Genomic DNA, 18,545 nt, shown 5'->3' on the forward strand with positions numbered 1-18,545 from the left:
TAGAATAAATTACATGTGCATTTTTATTAGACAAACCCCAGAAAGTGAAGAGAGACAAACAGTCATGGGACACATTTTATATACAAAATCCGGCCAAAAAACTGCTGAGCTGGAGCAAGCGAGCTGCAAATTTAACCCAGTGAGACTCAGGTTCCAGGGCTGAGCCCAACACGACATGTGCGAGACAACACAGCTGAGAGAGACTTCCTAAAGTAGGGCTCCTGTGGGACAGGACTTGGGGTGCAGGTGGCCCTGGTCGTGCCGACCCCGCCACGCTCCAGTAAAGGACCAGTTATGGTGTTTTCTGGTGCGTGGCACTGACTGGAAGGAGAACTTTAGCTCCTGTAACTTCTTCTGGTGGAGGAGCTGGAGACAAACTTCATGCTGGAGCTGCTGCCAGCTCCGAGGGTGGTGCTGCTCACCCCGGGAACACTCCCACAGTTGAAGCTGTTCCCCAAATTGCAGATCCCCCCTCCCATGCTGAGGTTGCTCCCTCCGCCGTATCCCGTTCCCACCGTTGTTCTGGTGACGGCTGCAAGAAGGAGAAGGAAATGTTTCAGTATCTCTGGGCATTGGGTTCTTGGTGCAGAGACAAGAACAATTTATGTTTAAATAAGGTAATTATTATATTTTAGAGACTTACAGATATTCACTGGGACTCCATCTCCAGCCAGCCTGTTCAGGGATGGAACACAAGGAAGAGGATTAGAAGTCTGCTGATATTGGGGGGGAACAATAAGATACATTTCCCAGAGGCCTTTGGGGAGAACAATAAAATCACAGCATCATTTGCAGATTTTTGTTATTTCCATTATCTGGGACAATCTGCCCAGCTCTGTGCCCCCTGTTCAGCATTCCAGCAATGCTGAGCTTCTCCAGTGCCATCCCCAGCCCCAGGGCTGGATGTTTCCCACCCACCTGCACTCCTCCCCCTCCAGCAGCTTCCTGTAGGTCGCGATCTCGATGTCCAGGGCCAGCTTGACGTTCATGAGCTCCTGGTATTCCCGGAGCTGCCGGGCCAGGTCAGCCTTGGCCTGTTGCAGAGCATCCTCCAGCTCGGCCAGTTTGGCCCTGGCATCCTTGAGGGTCAGCTCCCCGCGCTCCTCAGCATCGGCGATGGCGGCTTTCAGGTTTGCACACTACGGAACACAGAGCCCTGTTTAAAGTCCCCACCCCAGACCCAGGCTGTTCTTCACCTCCCCTGCAACCACAAGGTTTTATCCCAGCACCATCAGCTCCACCAGTTTCAGTGACAGTTTTCGTTTTGAGCCAAAAAGGGTCAAACTGAGCAGAACTGCCCAGGTTGCTCCGATCTTTTCCTTCCCCTCCCTTGCAAGTCCGGGGGTAAATTGGTTAAAAGTGGGGTTTGCTGCCCTTTACCTGTTTTTTCACGCTGTCGATCTCAGATCGGAGCCGCTGGACGTGGCGATTGAGCTCCGAGATCTCCTGCTTGGTGTTCCGGAGGTCGTCCCCGTGCCTGCCAGCCGTGGCCTGCAGCTCCTCGTACTGTCACGGAGAGGAACCATCAGTCAAGGGAAAATCCACCATTTTCAGAACTACCAGGAACCTGAGAGCCCCTCCTTAAGCCCAGGCCAGCAGCTGGGAAGGTTTTCTTGGAAGAGTCAGTCTTTATCAGTTCCAGACAAGATATGAAGATAAGAGCATGGAAACCCCAGATCCTTCACCTTGGTCTGGTACCAGGACTCGGCCTCGGCGCGGCTCCGGTTGGCGATGTCCTCGTACTGCGCCTTCACCTCAGAGATGATGCTGTCCAGGTCCAGGTTCCGGTTGTTGTCCATGGTGAGAACCACAGAGGTGTCAGAGATCTGGGTCTGCATCTGGGACAGCTCCTGCAAAGAGCACAGGGAATGAGGTAATTCCCTTGGGAGATGCCTTTTCACCCTTCCAGGTGAGCTGCAGACCTGGGAGAGGCTGGTACAGATCATTATCTGAACAGCTCAGGTGGTGGTGCAACTCTACAGAGGGGAAGGATTTAGCATCTCCCGGGGGAAGGAATTAGAGGCTCTCAGAGGAATGGAGGGAGAGAAGCTCTTCACTGAGGGCCGGGATGTTTTGGAGCTGGTTGTACTCACTGCTTCGTAAAGCGCTCTCAGGAAATTAATTTCTTCGCTCAGCGCATCTGCCCTGGCTTGGAGTTCCACCTTGTTCATGTAGGAAGCATCTACATCCTGGGGGATGAGAGATTTTTGGGTGGTTTGCACCGCTATCAGTAAATCAGGAACATGCATTGTGATAACAGTGCAGGGAAGGAACCATAAAAAAACTAAAGGGGTTGGAATTGTAATGGACGGATTTGTGGCTGAGTAGGTGATCAGAGCTCTACAATGAGCCATCCCACAGTGCCCTGGAATTTGCTCTCACCTTCTTGAGCGTCACAAATTCGTTCTCTGCGATGGTCCTTCTGTTGATCTCATCTTCATACCTAAAGGAGGACGGCACAGGGAGCTTTTGTTTGGGCAGGCAACAGAGAGAGGTGATTTGAGTTTGCTGGAATGAGTTTCCTTCAGAGCATTTTGCATACGATGCTCTTTTCCCTCAATGAGAGATCAGGAGCTGAACCAGTTAAAACAAGTACATCAAAACAATTTGAACGAATCCATTATTTTTTACTTATTTCTGGCCATTAGTCATCCTCCTTCTGCTGTTTTAAGCAAATGAAATGTGCTGCCCTGAAACTTTCAGACCTACTGTGTAATTTTTCCCTCTCAGTAGGTAATTTAGTCAGTAAGTCTTTGATCATGCTCCAAATCATTCCCTAAGTGTTGGTGCACTCGGATCTGCTACTCCGTTACTGAGAAAATTTCTCCTTGAGAAAATGTCATTGCCGGGAATTCCAGGCTCCTGGACTCTCCTGGGTTCCCCAGTTGGTTTAAGGATGTTGAGAGGAGAAAGGCTGCACCTGCCGAGGTGAGTAGAGCATTAGCTCAAGACTTACTTCTTCTTGAAGTCCTCGACCAGGTACTGGGTGTTGACGAGTTCTCCCTCCAGTCTCCCCTTGTCGCTCAGCAGTGAGTTCAGCTGCACACGCAGGTTGTTGATGTAGGTCTCGAAAAGCGGCTCCAGGTTGTTCCTCACTGTTTTCATTCCCTGCTCCTGCAGCAAACTCCACTTGGTTTCCAGAACTTTGTTTTGTTGCTCAAGGAATCGGACCTGGAAGGAGAAATATCCTGAAGGGGCTTGGAAAGGACAGAGACTGGGGAGACTCTCCCCACAAATAGAAGGGTCTCAGAACTGGCTGAGAGGGTGAAATGCTCCTTCCAGCTGGTTGTCAGAGCCAAATTCTCATCTGTTGGGAGATTTGAGTGCAGGGACCCTGTTCAGTGTTACAAACTCTGGAACAACCCTTGATTTTCTGGCTTCCCATTCGTTGTTTAAATTGAGACCAGGTACAGGGATTTTGTGTGAAAAGTGCGAGCAAAATCAGATAAGGAGCAAAGCAGGGCTTGCTTTTTAATTAAAATAACGTTGTTAAGGTGCTGTTTCTCCTTCCCTTCAGTAGAGCTCCCCTACCCCACTAAATGTCCAAAATACTGCAGCGTTTTCCTTGAAACCAAGGAGGGGCTACTTGACCAGAGCAGGAACTGAGCAGATGTTCTTGTGCATCAGTGAAATGTGGTGGACAGACAGAGTTGGATCAGATTTTGATATTTTGAACTAAAACCCCAAACATTCTGGTGCCAGATTTAAATGCCTTTGAGGGAATTCGAGCAGTGAGAAGCTGCTTCTCCCTTGTGCCAATTTCTTGGTCATTTTAGGTGGGTTTCTGGATTTCATTTAATCATCTACAAAGCTGTTCCTAAGGCTCCTGAAATGCTCCTGAAAGTCTCCAGAAGGGTGGGATTGTTTCTTTCCTCATTGCCTGTGAGATGTGGAGTAGCAAACGAGGAGGAACTCAAACACTGGGTGATTAATTCATGGCAACCGCTATGGAACAGGTGCCATTCCCTGGAGCTTCCAGGGCATCTTCAAGTCTCATTCCTCACTTCTATTCCTCCTCGATCAGCTTTTGTCCTCATCAACCAGCAAAGAAAAGTGTCCCTGCCAAAAAAATCAGATATTTAGGAAAGCTCAGATCTCACCTTGTCGATGAAGGAGGCGAATTTGTTGTTGAGGGTTTTAATTTGTTCCTTCTCCTCTTTCCGGATCCGTTGGATGTTGGGGTCAATCTCCAAGTTGAGAGGTTTCAGAAGGCTCTGATTGACGGAGACTTCGTGGATGCCCCCAGCTGGGAATCCAGGGCCGCCCCCAAAGGCCCCGTATCCGTAGCCAAGGTTGGCTGGAACACCAAAGCCACCCCCGTACATACTCCCAGCGCCACCACCGAACCCTGCGGAGCCATAGAAGCTGCCACCCCTTCCAGCCACAGAGATCCTCTTGCAGCCACCAACGTTGTAGAGGCTTTTGCTTCCAAAGCCCCCCCCGACCCTGGCAAAGCCACTGCCAGCATTGCAGCTGCCCAGGCGGGTGACGGAGCAGGAGCTGAAGCTGGTCCGGCAGGTGTTGGGGACCACGGCCGAAGCAGCGCTGAAGCCACTTCTCCCCCTCTGAATCCTCACGGTGGACTGGCGAGACATTGCTGGGGCTTTTTGGGTTGGGATGGATGCTACAGCTAGAATCAAGGAGCAAAGGTGCTGGCCTGGAGCAAGGAGTAGGAGGGAAAGGAGAGAGGTGAACCTGTGCTCTGCAAGGGCTGGGGAGAGCCCTTTTATGCATGTATGAGCCTGGATGGTTGGATGAGGTGGATCATCTTTCTGATGAATTAGGCTTGGCATGTCCAACAGCATTCTGGAGAGTGAACTCACTCTGCACACACGCCCAGCTGAAATAATACAGCCCAGGTTCTCAGCAACAGGGAATTGTTTGGGAATAACTGTCGCCGGTCTTTGTAGACAGCCAGACTCGTCCCCATTTCAAAGCTGGAAAGTGCTGATGAGTCACGTTGGGCACCAGCAGCAAAACACTGCTCAAGTGCCTGTCACTCAACACCTGTGTCATTGGAAAACTTCACCCCTCGGGATTGCTTTCACCCCTTCTTTTGTTCACAAGCAGGGCTTGGGAAAGTTTAAATCCCTGTGCTTTAGGAGTGGGATTGGTGCCGGCTCCGCAGCCAGCCCTGCAGTCAATAGTTTCATCCCGGCCTTTTGGGATAGCTTTGCAATAAAGTTCTTGTGAAATTTGCCCAGAGAGGTTGCGGACTCCCCATCCCTGGAAGTGCCCTAGGCCAGGCTGGATGGGACTTGGGGCAACCTGGTCTGTGGAAGGTGTCCCTGCCCATGGGACAAGATGATCTTTAAAGTCCCTTCCCACCGAAACCATCCTGAGATTCCATGGTCCCTTCTGAGCCACCACAGGGATCAGCAGATCCAGTTTTGCTGCCATCCCTACAAACCTCATCTCCCTTTGGAAATCCTGCTGGAAATCCTGCTTCTCCAGGCTTATTCCATTGTTTTTAGAAATATAATTACACAAATAAAAATGGAATATTTTGACAAGATCCTTTTGTTCCTGTGTGGATTTTGACAGCTGCCACTGAGCTCTGTCACAAACATGTACTGCTACCTCGGGTTTGAGGGTTTGGACTTTATTTTAGCAGGATGAAAACAAACAAACAAACAAACAACTCAGAAATAAATACGTAGGAGGAAAGATTGTGGGAATGGGAACTGCTTTGACTCCACTGGCTCTGTGGAAATGGAGCGCTCCGGGGCTGTTCCCAACGCACACTTAATAAACACAATGTCATTTCCCAAGGATTTAATCAGCTCCTTCAGCACATCTGGAAGTGTGATCCTGCCTGCTTGAATCCAGTGGAAACTGCTCCACAGGGTTCCCTCTGCCCAGATCCACAGGACACTGTAGGACATCCTTGATCTTTCCTTTCCCACCACAGGTACCAACACAGCCCTTTGCATTTAACAGGTGGCTTGAGTAAAAATCAAAGATGAAAATGTGAAAAATAATTCATTCTGAGGGACAAAAAGGGCTTGTGGTGTTTTGTGTTCTTCGGGAAAAGAGGATTTGTGTTTAATTTATTTACAGAAGAGGTTGAAATTGAGCAGCTTCCCCTCATGCTGGCTGCAGCAGCACAAGAAGAATGGAATAACGAGGAATCAACGGAATAACGAGGAATCGATGGAATAATGAGGAATCACCATGGTAGGGGCAGTTGTGCTTCCATCTGCCCCTGCCTGGCGACACACGCAGGTGCAGGAAACACCCAGAAATCCTTTGTGTCCCCATTGCTTCCGGATGTCTGAGGGACGATTTTTGCCACGGAGGTTTTTAATGAAATGTTATTCTTAGATGGGGATTGTCAGGTTGGTTTTGTGTTTATTGCCAGACTGAGCTTTTATTGCAAGGAAGGGCTGAATGCTGCAGGTTTTGCCCAGTGGGGCTTTGTTGCTGGGTCTGACTCTGCACCCCTGGGAGCTGGAAGCAAACAGATTGTGAGCAAAGTCTGTGTCCAAAGGGCATTTTTCGAAGGATTGTTGATCAGTCTGGGGGCTTTGCCCACCAACAGACAGACTTGAAGTCATGAGATTCATTCCCACATACAAAAGGTGTGCTGGCTTCCACTCCCAGGCAGAAAGATTTCCAACTGAAAGAGGGGAAAATTAGTTTGGATACTGGGAAGAAATTCCTCCCTGTGAGTGTGGCGAGGCCCTGGCACAGGGTGCCCAGAGAAGCTGTGGCTGCCCCATCCCTGGAAGTGTCCAAGGCCAGGTTGGAGCAACCTGGGACAGTGGAAGGTGCCCATGGCAGGGATGGGATGGGATGGGGTTTTGAGGTCCCTTCCCACCCAAACCACATGACCATAAGATACCCCAAAGCAGCTGGAAGTTGCCAGCCCATGGTTCCTTTGGGGATTGCTCTCTCAGTTCTCTCCATCTCCCCTAACACTGAGTACCTGAAAGAAGCTTTATTCCAATTTTTCCAGTGGAGATCAGCACCAAAGGGCAGATCCTCCCTCCCGAGGGAGATGCACAACGTGGGGAGTCTGGCTGTGTAGGGCAGAGCCCCCCCAGTTCTCCCAGTGGGATGTGTCAGTGCTTTCCTTTTCCCCCTCGGGCTCCTTCACATCTGAAACTTGTCTTTTTTTGGCTAAGGAATCCACTGAGTGCGTTGGAGCCCATGGTTAATAACAGTAATAATAAAGCAGCTCCTCCAAGCAACTGAGAAGGAATTAATTTCTTTCCATTCCACGTTCTGCCAGGGTGGAGGTGATGCGGTTGTCATTCATCCGGAAGGAATGTCAGAGGTAATTACAAAAGGCAGAACTGGGAGCACAAGGAGCTGTAGCTACAGGTTTGGGGTATGGGCTGATGGAAAGGGGGGTCCCCACCCTGCTCTGTTGATGAAACACAGAGTTTCCAGGTAGCTCCCGGGGGAGTGTCTCCCATGCTCCTGCAGCTCCAGGCACGGAGCAGATTTGCTGCTCTGGTGCAGGGACCTCCTGATGCAGAGGATGGTGCTGGAGCTCACCCACTGCTCGGGAGCTTTTCCTGATATCACCTCAGGAGCTGTGTCTGTGCCAGAGCCCCCCTGGTGTGAGAGAGGCTGGGCAGGCTCTGGAGCCTTTCCCTTCCCTCCCTCTCCTCGTTTCTTCCCACCAGGATGAGCAGTCGCTGCAAGCCCAGAGCAAGAGGCAGGAGAACACTTTACCAACGCTGTAAACCTGGGAGTAAAGTCTTGGCTGAATTTGTGTCTGGCACCATGCTGCTGTCAAGGTAAAAACTCTCCTCTGAGATCAGGGAGTTCTGCCTCTGTCAGGGCAATCAATGCAACTCTGGTCCCTTTAGTGAGAAATCTGAGCCATTTTCCTGTGGCTGAGTGAACAGGGATGTCTCCAACAGCTTTTCATCACCTCCTCTCCGTCCCTCTGCTCCACTGCTCCTGTCCAGAATCCACCTCGGAATCCTTCTTCTGATGCAGCTTCTCAGGCTGAAATATTTGGATGTTCCTCTGTGTTTTGTTTGCAAAAATAACCATATTTGTAAAACAGGAGTGTGTCAAAGTACCTTGCGTTGGTTCACCTGTGCTACCTAATCTCAGTTTAATTATCAGCAAAGTCAAGGCTGTAATTTAAGTTAATTGCTTAAATTAAAGCCTTTGGGTTAAACTTGGGCTTCCAAGCTAAATTCAAACCCGACTCATTTTGGCTGTAATTTACTATTTTATCCCACGTTAATGAAGACCAGCAGGACTGAGGTTTTTCCACAGGAGACCACTGAACTCACAGCATCCCTGTGCTGTGGGGCCGGGCCCCTCTGGGTGGGAGGTGAGTGTCCATGAATCCCATTTCCCGAAGGGATGAATTAGGATGAGCTCCTCAGAAGTTTTCCCATAGGTGTTGCCCTGTGCTGGGTCCTTTGAGCCTGTTCCCAGCAGTATCTGGAGGCCAGGCAGCTCCAGCTCCTGGGTGACTTTGAAGTGTAGGTGTGACCTGCTTTCCCCAGATAATTGTTTTCTGTGCCAGCACGGAGACTCCACTGCAGCCCAGGCTTTGGGAAGTTCGTCTCCATCATTGCTGCCTTGCACACACCTGGGAGGGCTCGTTCTCCCTCAGGCTTTCAGAGGGGTCTGGTACCTCCTTTATCCTGTTCTGGTGTCTGGCTGGTGGCACCTGAAGGAACCTGGATCCTCCACATCTCCTTGAAATGCCTTTGGGGAATCCCCCGCCCCAGGCTGGGCTGAAGGCGGCCACAGGGTATTTGTCCCACGCCGTCCTTTCTCCTGGCCCTTGGGCACGTCTTTCCTTCCCAGTAAAGAACGCAGAGCCCTGGAATGGTGTCGCTGGGGAGTCCCACAGTTTTGGCAAGCTCTGTGCACATTCCACATCGCTCAGCTCCATCCTGCTCCTGGCTTGATTTTCCTTCTGAAGATCCAGAGCGCTGGCACGGAGTTTAATTTCTCCCTGTTAAAACAAACCTGGTGGGACAAGGAACTGGGAAGATAAACAAGGATTATACGTGTGTCCTGGCAAGTGGATCCAATCACAGGACAGCAATTCCAGGGGTGTCATGTTTATTTACCACTCTGCTGATCCTTGGGATTGGATCCATTTCTGACCTCCAACTGCTTTGGGCAGCGGGATGTTGCTCCAGCTGAGCAGATGGCAGCTGGGAATATTGTTCCACTCTGGATTTGCTGCATCCTGTGTTGCCTTCCCTGCAGCCATTTCATGTCTTATTTCATTTGCAGCCTGTGCAAATAAACAATTTGCAAATTAAAATAATTTTCCTTGATGGAAATTCTGCTTTTGAGTCAAAAAAGATGCAAAGTTTCATTTTGGAATTCATTTAAGGGGAGTTGTTTTAAGTTCAGTGTTTCAGGACAGGATCATTCCCATAGAAAATGTTGAAATTAAATGTTTAGTTTCAAGAAATGTTTCACCCAGTGTTTCAGTGCCAGCTAAAATCACGTGTCGTGTTTGACTTGAGTGTGTCAAATTTTTCTCTGCAGATCAGGAGGAGGGAACTTGCATACAGCTTTTTGCAGCTGCTCTGCAAATTCCCAAAGTTGTGCCGGGATGGGCTCTTAGAACACTTCATTGGCAACAGAGGACACAGAGACCTGCTCAGGGCTCTTTTGGCTGCATCTTCAGCCTCAGAGTGCAGGAGATGGACTCAGCACTGGCTCATGGACGCTCAGGAGCTGTCCTGGTGCCATGGGGATGGGTAAGGATTTGGCAAAGATATTTCATGGAGAATTCATTGGTGGTGGAGCCATGTGTTGATGTGGCCCATGGTCCAATGTGTTGTGCACACTGGGGTTAAAAACCAAAAACCATCAGATTTGACATTTTCAATAATAAAACCCAACAAATTGGGCTGCTCTGCCTCCAGCCACCACCTTGGCTCTGGGAGCTTGTCCCTATTCCCTCAAACCAGTCCGAGAAACAAGGCCAGATGCTTGAAAAGTGGAGAAAACTCTTCAATTAATGGAGCCCAACCATTCCCCCTCCATAAAACCTCCCCTTGTGCAAATGGGTTGCCCCAGCTCTCCCAAGACATTATTCCAGGCCCTTCCCAGGTGCTGGAGTGGAGCCTCGGGATGCTCATCCCACCACAGGACCATTGGGCGGGACTGTCCCTTTCCCTGCTCTGGGTCCCCACCTGCTGGAGATGCTTGCCTGGCTTGGCCAGGGCTCTCACACCTGGGCCAGGTGATGGACGAGGGGGTCCCGTTGGTGTGGGAGCTCGGAGGCGTTTCCCTGGAAAGCTGCTCTGGGGCAGAAAGTTGCACGAGGAGCTTTTTCTGGCAGACCCGGCTGATGCCTCCTCTCCTCTGCAGCCCCAGCTGGAGTTTGCAGGGATTGAGGGATAGGTCGATGGGCACCGACCATCTCCTTTTGGGACCAGCATTCCCAAAGGGCTGTGGGTCCTTCCTCATCTGCTCCCTCCTGCCCTGGCTCTTGCCTTGCCCATGGTTCTTGTCTTGCCATTGGGGCTGGATTCCCACCTTGCCTGGTGCTGCCCCATTCCTGCCGGGATCCCCACCTGGCCCTGCCGGGGAGCGGGATCAGGAGGTGCCTGTGGAGCCATGGGAGGGAGCCTGGGATTGGTGGGGAATCTTGGCTGAAACCCCCCATCCAGGCAGGTCATGGAAACCTCCCAGGGGCTGGGTGGGAACTGGGAGACCGAGTACTGTGGACACCTTGGAGGACTCCAAATGAACCTGAGGCCCTGAAGCTGCCCTTGCGGAGGAGCAGCCAGGATGTTTCATGGGATATTTGCTCGTCCCAGGGAAAGCTCGGTGTGCAAAGGCTGTGTGTGCAGATTTTGGGTGCCTTGTCCTGTGCCTGCCCCTCCGGCTGCTCTTCCCAATCAGGGCAATGCCCACCTGCTCTGTCCCCTTCCTGCTGCGATGCCAATCTCGCTGTGTCCTCGTCGTGGTGCTGATTCCAGAGGTGGGCTCCACTGATGTACAAGTTACTCCTGCTTGTACAAACTAATGGCAGAGCCATGCCCTGCATGAGCCGGCTCATGAATCCCAAATAAACCTTTGGGAATCACCGTCTTTTTTCCCACTTCCCTGCACTTCCTTCCTCCTGCAGTCACAGGCAGAAAGGGCAACTTTGGAGGTAACCACCACAGTGGGATTCATCCAGCTTTTGGCTCAGTTCTGAGGCAGTTTTTCCTTCCTGTGCCTCAGTTCTACATCCATAGAATCATGGAATGGTTTGGGTTGGAAGGAACCTTAAAGCCCATCCAGTTCCACCCACGTGCCATGGGCAGGGCCATCTTCCATAAACCAGGTTGCTCATCCCACCCTCCTTTCCACTTGCCCCGACTTGTCCTAGAGCCCAAGTCCTAAAACTGAGTTTTGTTTCCTCAAGGAGCCAATCCTGTCTCAGGAACTGCCTTCAGGGCATCCCCAGTGCAGCAGGGCCACGACACAGACCAACACCTGCAGCAGGAGGAGGGAAGAAAAGGCAAAACCCAGCAGAGTTTAAAAATGACAAATGCTCTTTTATTGGACCTTACAGTAGGTTAGGCCTGGAAGTGAGGAGGCTGCAGCCACGAGGACGAGGAGTTAGAAATCTTATACACACAAAGCAAAAACCTTTCCCACAAGTGCCGGAGAAAACAGAAGGGGCTGGAAGAAATCTTGAATTGCAGACAAAACCTTTGGAGGTTGTAACACATGTTGTGGACAGAGGCTTTTAGAGCCTCTTGGAGATGTTTTCAGTGCTGAGGACCCGGGACTGTGGTTCCACAAGGCTGTGATTCACCCTTGGTATGGGATGAACGAAATGGTTGTCCCCGTTCCACACAGTGCTTCCATTTTGCTTTAAACGCCTGACTTTGAGGAGAGACCGATGGGCGCCGCAGGGTCCATGCCCAGCCAGTTACAACCTGTGCTTCAGCCAAAGGTGCTCCAGATTCTCACGGAGGGGTCCTGGTCCCCCCCGCTGCCCCAGAGGTGAAGGACGGAGGAAGGAGAGGCTCTAGCGCAGCTATTTACACCATGATCTGCAGGGCAGGAGGCCGCAATTGCCGACGGTCATGCACTTGCCAGCCTTATCTGATGGTCTTTTTGCTGGTGGTGGTCTTGGAAACGATCCTGACGCTGCCTCCCGTGCTGGAGCTGATGCCCCGGCTGCTCCCAGAGCTGAAGGAGCTGCCTCCGCCGTAGCTGAGCCCCCCAGAGCCGCCTCCAAAGCCTCCGCTACCGCCTCCGAAACCGCTGCTGCTCATGGTGTAGCCGCCGCTGCCGCCACCCAGGCCGAGCCCCCCGCCCAAGCCCAGGCTGCTCCCGCCGCCGTAGCCCATCCCGCTGGAGCTGCTGACCACAGCTGGGAATGAACCAGAAACACCCACGTGAGGGGACGGCTGGAGCCCCGAGGTGGGGAGACCTGCAGTGTCACCCCCTTGGTGAGGGGTGGGTGGGAAGAGGTGGAAGGGGAGGAGATACAAAGAGGTGGACGTGGGGGTGATACTCACAGACACTGACAGCTCCGACTCCTTCTCCAGCGAGCCTGTTGGGAAAGGGGGAAGTGAGCAATGATGCCAAAACCTTGTCCATGGCACCATCTAATTAGGCTTTCATGGCCTTCAGCAGGGCCTCTGCTCTGGTGGGGTGTGTCTGTGTTACAGGTGAGAGGTGACAATGCTCATTTTTATCAGTATCGGGTGCCGAGAGCTGGAGAAACAAAACTCTGCCTACACAGTTCACAGTTTCAACCATCCCTCTGTCCACCCTGGTGCTCCAGCCCCTTGGGAAGAGCTGTTTGACCCCAAGGAGATGGTCCCTGGCCAGCACACAGCAGGTCCACCTGTCCTCACCTGCTCTCCTCGCCCTCCAGCAGCTTCCTGTAGGTCGCGATCTCGATGTCCAGGGCCAGCTTGACGTTCATGAGCTCCTGGTATTCCCGGAGCTGCCGGGCCAGGTCAGCCTTGGCTTTCTGCAGGGCATCCTCCAGCTCGGCCAGCTTAGCCTTGGCATCCTTGAGGGCCATCTCCCCGCGCTCCTCGGCCTCAGCAATGGCTGCTTGGAGGTTGGCACACTGGGAGTGGGGAGAACAGGCAGTTGTTTCATTTGGACCCCCCAAACCACTCTCCCAAGCATTGCTGGGGGGTTGTGGACACTGGCTGGTGGTTCCCAGGATGGCACTGAGGGCTCCTGATGGCTCTTCCTGCTGTGCCTGACCACCATCGCCTTCCACCCACCTCCTCCTGTTCAGCAGGACCATCCCCTTCCTACCTGTTTCTTCACGCTGTCGATCTCATTCCGCAGCCTCTGGACCATCCGGTTGATCTCTGAAATCTCAATCTTGGTGTTCCTCAGGTCGTCCCCGTGTCTCCCGGCAGAGACCTGGAGCTCCTCGTACTGGTACACGGAAAGGAGGAGAGCACTGGTGAGCACCGGGAGCTCAGGGAAGGGTGAGGGGACTTCAGGGAACAAAGTGCAGGTCTGGATGTGGGTGGGGGACAAGATTCCTCTGAAATCTGCCCATGCAATAATGGCACTTGCCCTTAGCTCTCAATATGTGCCAGGAAGGCAGTGCCTAATGGCACAGGGGACCGGAGCATTGTCACCTACAAGAACCTGGAAGGGCAAGTGTTTAAGGCCAGTTCTACCAGTGACTCTGCAAGCCCAAGGTCAAAACATTCGAATATCTCATCCCTGTCTCCCCTCAGCTGATGGGAAATAATTTCTGATCATTTCTGACCACAGAAATCAGTGTCACCCCGGTTACTCACCTTGTTCTGGTACCAAGCCTCAGCCTCGGCACGGCTCCGGTTGGCGATGTCCTCGTACTGCGCCTTCACCTCAGCGATGATGCTGTTGAGGTCCAGGTTCCGGTTGTTGTCCATGGACAGGACCACGGAGGTGTCGGACACTTGCTGCTGCATCTGGGACAGCTCCTGCAAAAGATGCAAAAAATGAAGTTAATGGTTTGGCGTCCATGGTGAAAACCACAGAGACGAGGTGGTTTGGGAGTGCTCCCTGCCAAGCTGTTTTCTTGCATTTCCCCTGCTCCATCTCCATTTGCCCTTTTCTAACTTATTCCTGCATTATCATTTCCAAAAGGCTCGGACCACCTTTTCCTGTGCTCCCATAGAGCCCCGGGTGTGGGATCCACGGGGCAGGAGCAGGGGGATGCTCTCCAGGAACCACTCACCGCCTCGTACAGAGCTCTCAGGAAGTTGATTTCCTCTGCCAGCGCATCGGCCTTGCCCCTGGAGCTCAACCTTGTTCATGTAAGCACCATCCACGTCCTAAAGAGAAGATACCAATGGTTTCTGATGAAACCAGAACCCAAAGGGGCTTCAGGACACCAATAGGACCATGTCTGCTTCCAGGTCTGTTATGCATAGAGTCGTGGAATCATGGAATGATTTGGGCTGGAAGGGACCTGAGAGCTCATCCAATTCCCGCCTCTGCCATGGGCAGAGACACCTTCCATAGACCAGATTGCCTTGGACTCTTCCAAGGACGGGGCAGCCACAGCTTCCCTGGGCAACCTGTGCCAGTGCCAGCAGCTCCTTAGGCTCATTTTTATGTCCCTGTGATCAAGGTATATTTTTAATGTAATGTTGGACATCAACTGTGAGCCAGAACCAGGTTCTTGGGCAGAAGGCAAAGCTCTGACTCACAAGGATGTGACCAGAGACTGAGTTGAGCTGAGCTACAAGAGACCAGAAAGCAGGGCAGCTCTGTCAGCACAGAGAAGGTTGTGCCCGTTCCTGGCCTCAGGAGGACCCAGCCCAGGATGTGCTGATCTCATGGCTCGACCCAGCCATGAGCGTGCAGGACCCCAACTCCCACCGGCTTTGCTTGAACTCTGCAAGGTGAGTTAATTCCAGTTCCTGGCCCATAATTCCCAACCCACTCACCTTCTTGAGAACCACGAACTCGTTCTCAGCACCTGTGCGCCGGTTGATCTCATCTTCATATCTGCCAGGATAAAAGAGTGAGGGGGTTTGGATGGAATGAAGAGGTGGGAGCACCCCGTTCCCAAATCATCAGTTGTGGCTCATGGATATATTCCCTACTCCCACATGTTTATCCAGAGCAGACACAGAGCAAATATTGCTGTCTTTGAACTGTGGGACTCCATGGTGTGAGTAGTCCCAGTTAAATTAACATATTTTAATCACTGCCCATAAAGTCAAGCTCATACACAAATGTGCAGATTCAGAGCCCGTTTTGGCAGGCAGCAGGAGCAGCCATTCCCCGTGACCTTCGCTCCAAGCAAAGTTATGCAAAAGGCTTTCAACAAAGCTGCTCTGCAATGCCTACAAATGTATAATAAAGCAGTCATTTGATATTTGATATTATAATAATGCTAATGGCTCTGAAGAACCCACTGCAGCGTTTAATTAAAACAAAAACTCCATGGTTATGCAAGAGAGGATCATTACAGCTCTCATAGCGTTTCTGTGGAACTTTTTATGGCTCTGAGCAACATCCTCTCATCAGATAATCAGGGCAGGGCTTAGCTAGAAAGTAGACAAAACATGCAGGCTCTTGAGACAAAGACCTGGCTTTCAAAGGCAGGTTCGTGCCAGTCCTCTCACCGATATTGGCAGAGCTTTCCCTGCAGACGGAGCTCTGAGTGGACAAGGGAAGAGGTGGGAATTAGCCAGTGGACTGGGAACCAACTCTAGACTTGAGAATTAAATGTGTTCTCTTTCCCAGGAGGTAACTGATATCCAGGCTGTAGAATTGATCATTTGGGGCCTGACCAGTATTTCTAAAAGCCTAGAACACTTTTCAAGACCTCAAATGCACCCAAAACTACACCAGAGGCTCTGCCACTCCCTCCTGTTGGATCTAAGCATCATCGTCAGCCCCTCTCTCAAAAATCTGTCTCTTCTCATTCTTAACTACCTAATATTTACATATTCCAGCCCTGCAGGGTGATTCTCAAATTTGCAGTCAGCCAGGGCTGGTTGAAGAAGAGACAGATTCTGCTCCGCCAAATAAAAGTCAACAACCTCACCTAAAAATCCCCCCAAAAACCCCCTCCAGGCAGCAGGTGCTGACTGGTGTGTCCCGAGAATGATCCGTCCTCCCTCCACCTGATCCTGCGGCTCAGCAGGGGCTTAATTCCCTCCCCAGGGAAATTTTTGGCAAAGGGCTGATCATCTTCCAGCTGATGGGAGGTGACAGGCTGAGCACTCACCTGGGCCCTCGAGAAGGGCTGGAATTTCCTTCACAAAATGGGAAATGGGGGATTTTTGAGCTGGAAGTTTGTGGCTAAGTTTCATTCCGGTTTTGCCTATTATTCTCACGATTTATTAATTTTTCTGTCTCCAGGTATTTTATTTCAGGAGACTCCAGGGATCAGACCATGCCCTCTGTTACGCTAGAGCTGTTTCCTGGGAATTCTGTGCTAAACGCTGATCTTGCTCGTGATAAATGTAAAATAACAAGGGGTAATTCTGGGAGTGTGTTTCATGCTGGGAAGAGGAAGCCGGATCAAACACCATGTGTGCACCAGCAGGAATGAGCCACCTGCCCGGATTTTCCTGGCTGGAATGATTTACGCTGCAGAACGCGATTCCTTACTTGTTCTTGAAGTCTTCCACCATGTCCTGCATGTTGCGGAGCTCGGAGTCCAGGCGGCCCCTCTCTCCCACCAGGCTGTCGAGCTGCCGCCGGAGGTTGTTGATGTAGGCTTCAAAAATGGGCTCCAGGGACTTCCTGGTAACAGTGTGACCCTGCTCTTGGAGGAGGCTCCACTTGGTCTCCAGCACCTTGTTCTGTTGCTCCAAAAAGCGCACCTGGGGAGGAACAAAACCAGGGACATGTGTGGACAGCACAGAAAACCTCACAACTGCCAGGAAAAGGTGGGATCGCCAACGAAAAGGTCAACAGACGTTGGGACAATCAGAGGGGAATCATTAGGAGTGTCCCAGTTTAGGGCATTGGATTCTCAAAAGTATCAGAAGCTTCTGGAGATGTTTAGCAAGACTTTTTCAGGAGTTTTAATCAGGCCAAACACCTGTACTTGCAACTTTAATGTTTCTTGCCCCAGTAGATGCTCAGCCCACCTTCCTGGTTTAAACTGGTTCTATCCCATTGTGGAGAAGAAGATCCATCCACCCCAGGATGGTTTTTACAGGGAAGAGAGAGAATTACTTTGTCAATAAAATAAAGGCGCTGAAAAACTCATCCTTGCTAAGAGGAAACATGAAACAGTTCTCAGTTTTCAGCCAAGCCCACGTTGTTTTTCAGCTGGGATCAGTTCAGGCAAGCCCCTAAATCCAAAGGAAGTTTCTTCCTGAAGTTTTTTTTTCCTGAGGCAACTGATAGCATGCCTGGCTTGATGGTTCAGACCAAACTCTCACCTTGTCGATGAAGGAGGCAAATTTGTTGTTGAGGGTCTTGATCTGCTCCCTCTCCTGCGTTCGCACCTTCTGGATTTCCGGATCGATATCCAGCTTGAGGGGTGCCAGGAGGCTCTGGTTGACAGTCACTTCGTGGATGCCACCAGGTGGGCAAACAGGGAACCCGGGGCCACCTCGGCCACCGAATCCGGGCCCTCCCAGCCCAAATCCACTTCCCAGCCCATAGCCACCACCGGCAGCACCTCCTCCTAAGCCAAAGCCAGCTCCTGCTCCACCACCATAGCCAAGACCAAAGCCGTATCCACCCCCGGCTCCGCTCCGTAGACCTCCACCAACCGAGCTGTAGGAAATTCTTTTGCTTCCACCTAAGTTATAGAGACTTCTGCTGCCGAAGCCACCGCCAGCTCCAAAACCTCCTCCACCTCCAGCTCTTCCTCCTCCAACTCTGGAGACAGAGACAGAGCTAAAACTGCTTCTGGTCCCACCACCACCACCTCCTACGATAGCAGAGCCTGAGCTAAAGCCCCTCATGCCCCCTCCAGTAGATGATCTGAAAGAGATCCGGCTCATGGCTGGTTCAGTTGGGAAGACAAAGGGTAGGAGACAGGAAAACAAAAAAAGGCTGCGCAGCAGGAAAAGAGCAGAGGGCAATGGAGACAGAAACCCCTGTAATGGGAGAGCTTGGGAGCCTCCTCTTTTATCTGCTTGGAAAACTTGGCACGGGACTTCAGAACTTGACGTGCCTTGCAGCAACTTGCCTTGTCAAACACACCTCGGCTACGGCGAGGCGCTGAAAAATGCATTGTTTGCAGGCAGGAAAGTAACGGCAAGAGGGAGCTCCCCCCTCCACCAAAGCCGCCGCTCTGAGTCATTAAATTAGAATTGAATGGGACGAGGTCTGCGCTCAGGGGCAGGATGCAACATGATTCCTGAGACCCTGGGAGCCGCTTTCCCTCAGGCAAGCCAAGGACTCGCTCGCTTGAGCAAAGCGAAGATTTTGCAAGATGAATTTTAAGGTTTAACACGTTGCACAGGCAAGAAAAATAGGGGCTTTTCCAGGGTTTCCAGCTCTGCGACTAGCCATGCATGTCCTGTTGTTGGCTCGGGAAAGTTGGGTCTGAAGGCGGTTTTAATGATCAGTGCTGATGTTGTGATTTTTTTTTAATATTCAAGTTTGATTTTTTTTTCTGGATCTAAATGATCATGGGCTTGAAGAGATGA

General features: G+C 51.4%; 2 protein-coding genes and 1 long non-coding RNA gene across 5 annotated transcripts; 1 reads left to right on the plus strand and 2 right to left on the minus strand.

Annotated features, from left to right (window-relative positions):
* On the minus strand, window positions 1-4,763 carry LOC116436734 (keratin, type II cytoskeletal 6A-like). Its single transcript, XM_032094094.1, has 9 exons — window positions 4,101-4,763; window positions 2,957-3,171; window positions 2,383-2,443; window positions 2,094-2,189; window positions 1,686-1,850; window positions 1,381-1,506; window positions 919-1,139; window positions 644-675; window positions 1-532 (listed from the first exon to the last, which is right to left on the minus strand). The coding sequence occupies exons 1-9, from the start codon at window positions 4,593-4,595 to the stop codon at window positions 336-338; spliced, it is 1,608 nt and encodes a 535-aa protein (XP_031949985.1). The 5' UTR covers window positions 4,596-4,763; the 3' UTR covers window positions 1-335.
* LOC116436787 lies at window positions 2,450-9,256 on the plus strand. Of its 3 annotated transcripts, XR_004237064.1 has the most exons (5): window positions 2,450-2,928; window positions 6,061-6,225; window positions 7,235-7,279; window positions 7,635-7,748; window positions 7,821-9,256. It is a non-coding gene; the product is annotated as an uncharacterized LOC116436787 (long non-coding RNA). The 3 variants fall into 3 exon arrangements; XR_004237062.1 differs by having other exon boundaries at window positions 7,635-9,256; XR_004237063.1 differs by lacking the exon at window positions 6,061-6,225 and having other exon boundaries at window positions 7,635-9,256.
* A 2,215-nt stretch (window positions 9,257-11,471) lies between these two features.
* On the minus strand, window positions 11,472-18,007 carry LOC116436737 (keratin, type II cytoskeletal 5-like). Its single transcript, XM_032094098.1, is given in 10 exon segments — window positions 11,472-12,319; window positions 12,468-12,502; window positions 12,810-13,030; window positions 13,228-13,353; window positions 13,728-13,892; window positions 14,150-14,206; window positions 14,208-14,246; window positions 14,865-14,925; window positions 16,543-16,757; window positions 17,325-18,007. Coding segments are annotated over 10 exon segments (1,764 nt in total). The 5' UTR covers window positions 17,895-18,007; the 3' UTR covers window positions 11,472-12,044.
* Window positions 18,008-18,545: the final 538 nt, after the last annotated feature.

Source organism: Corvus moneduloides, chromosome 30, assembly GCF_009650955.1.
Source record: "Corvus moneduloides isolate bCorMon1 chromosome 30, bCorMon1.pri, whole genome shotgun sequence".
Taxonomy (NCBI): domain Eukaryota; kingdom Metazoa; phylum Chordata; class Aves; order Passeriformes; family Corvidae; genus Corvus; species Corvus moneduloides.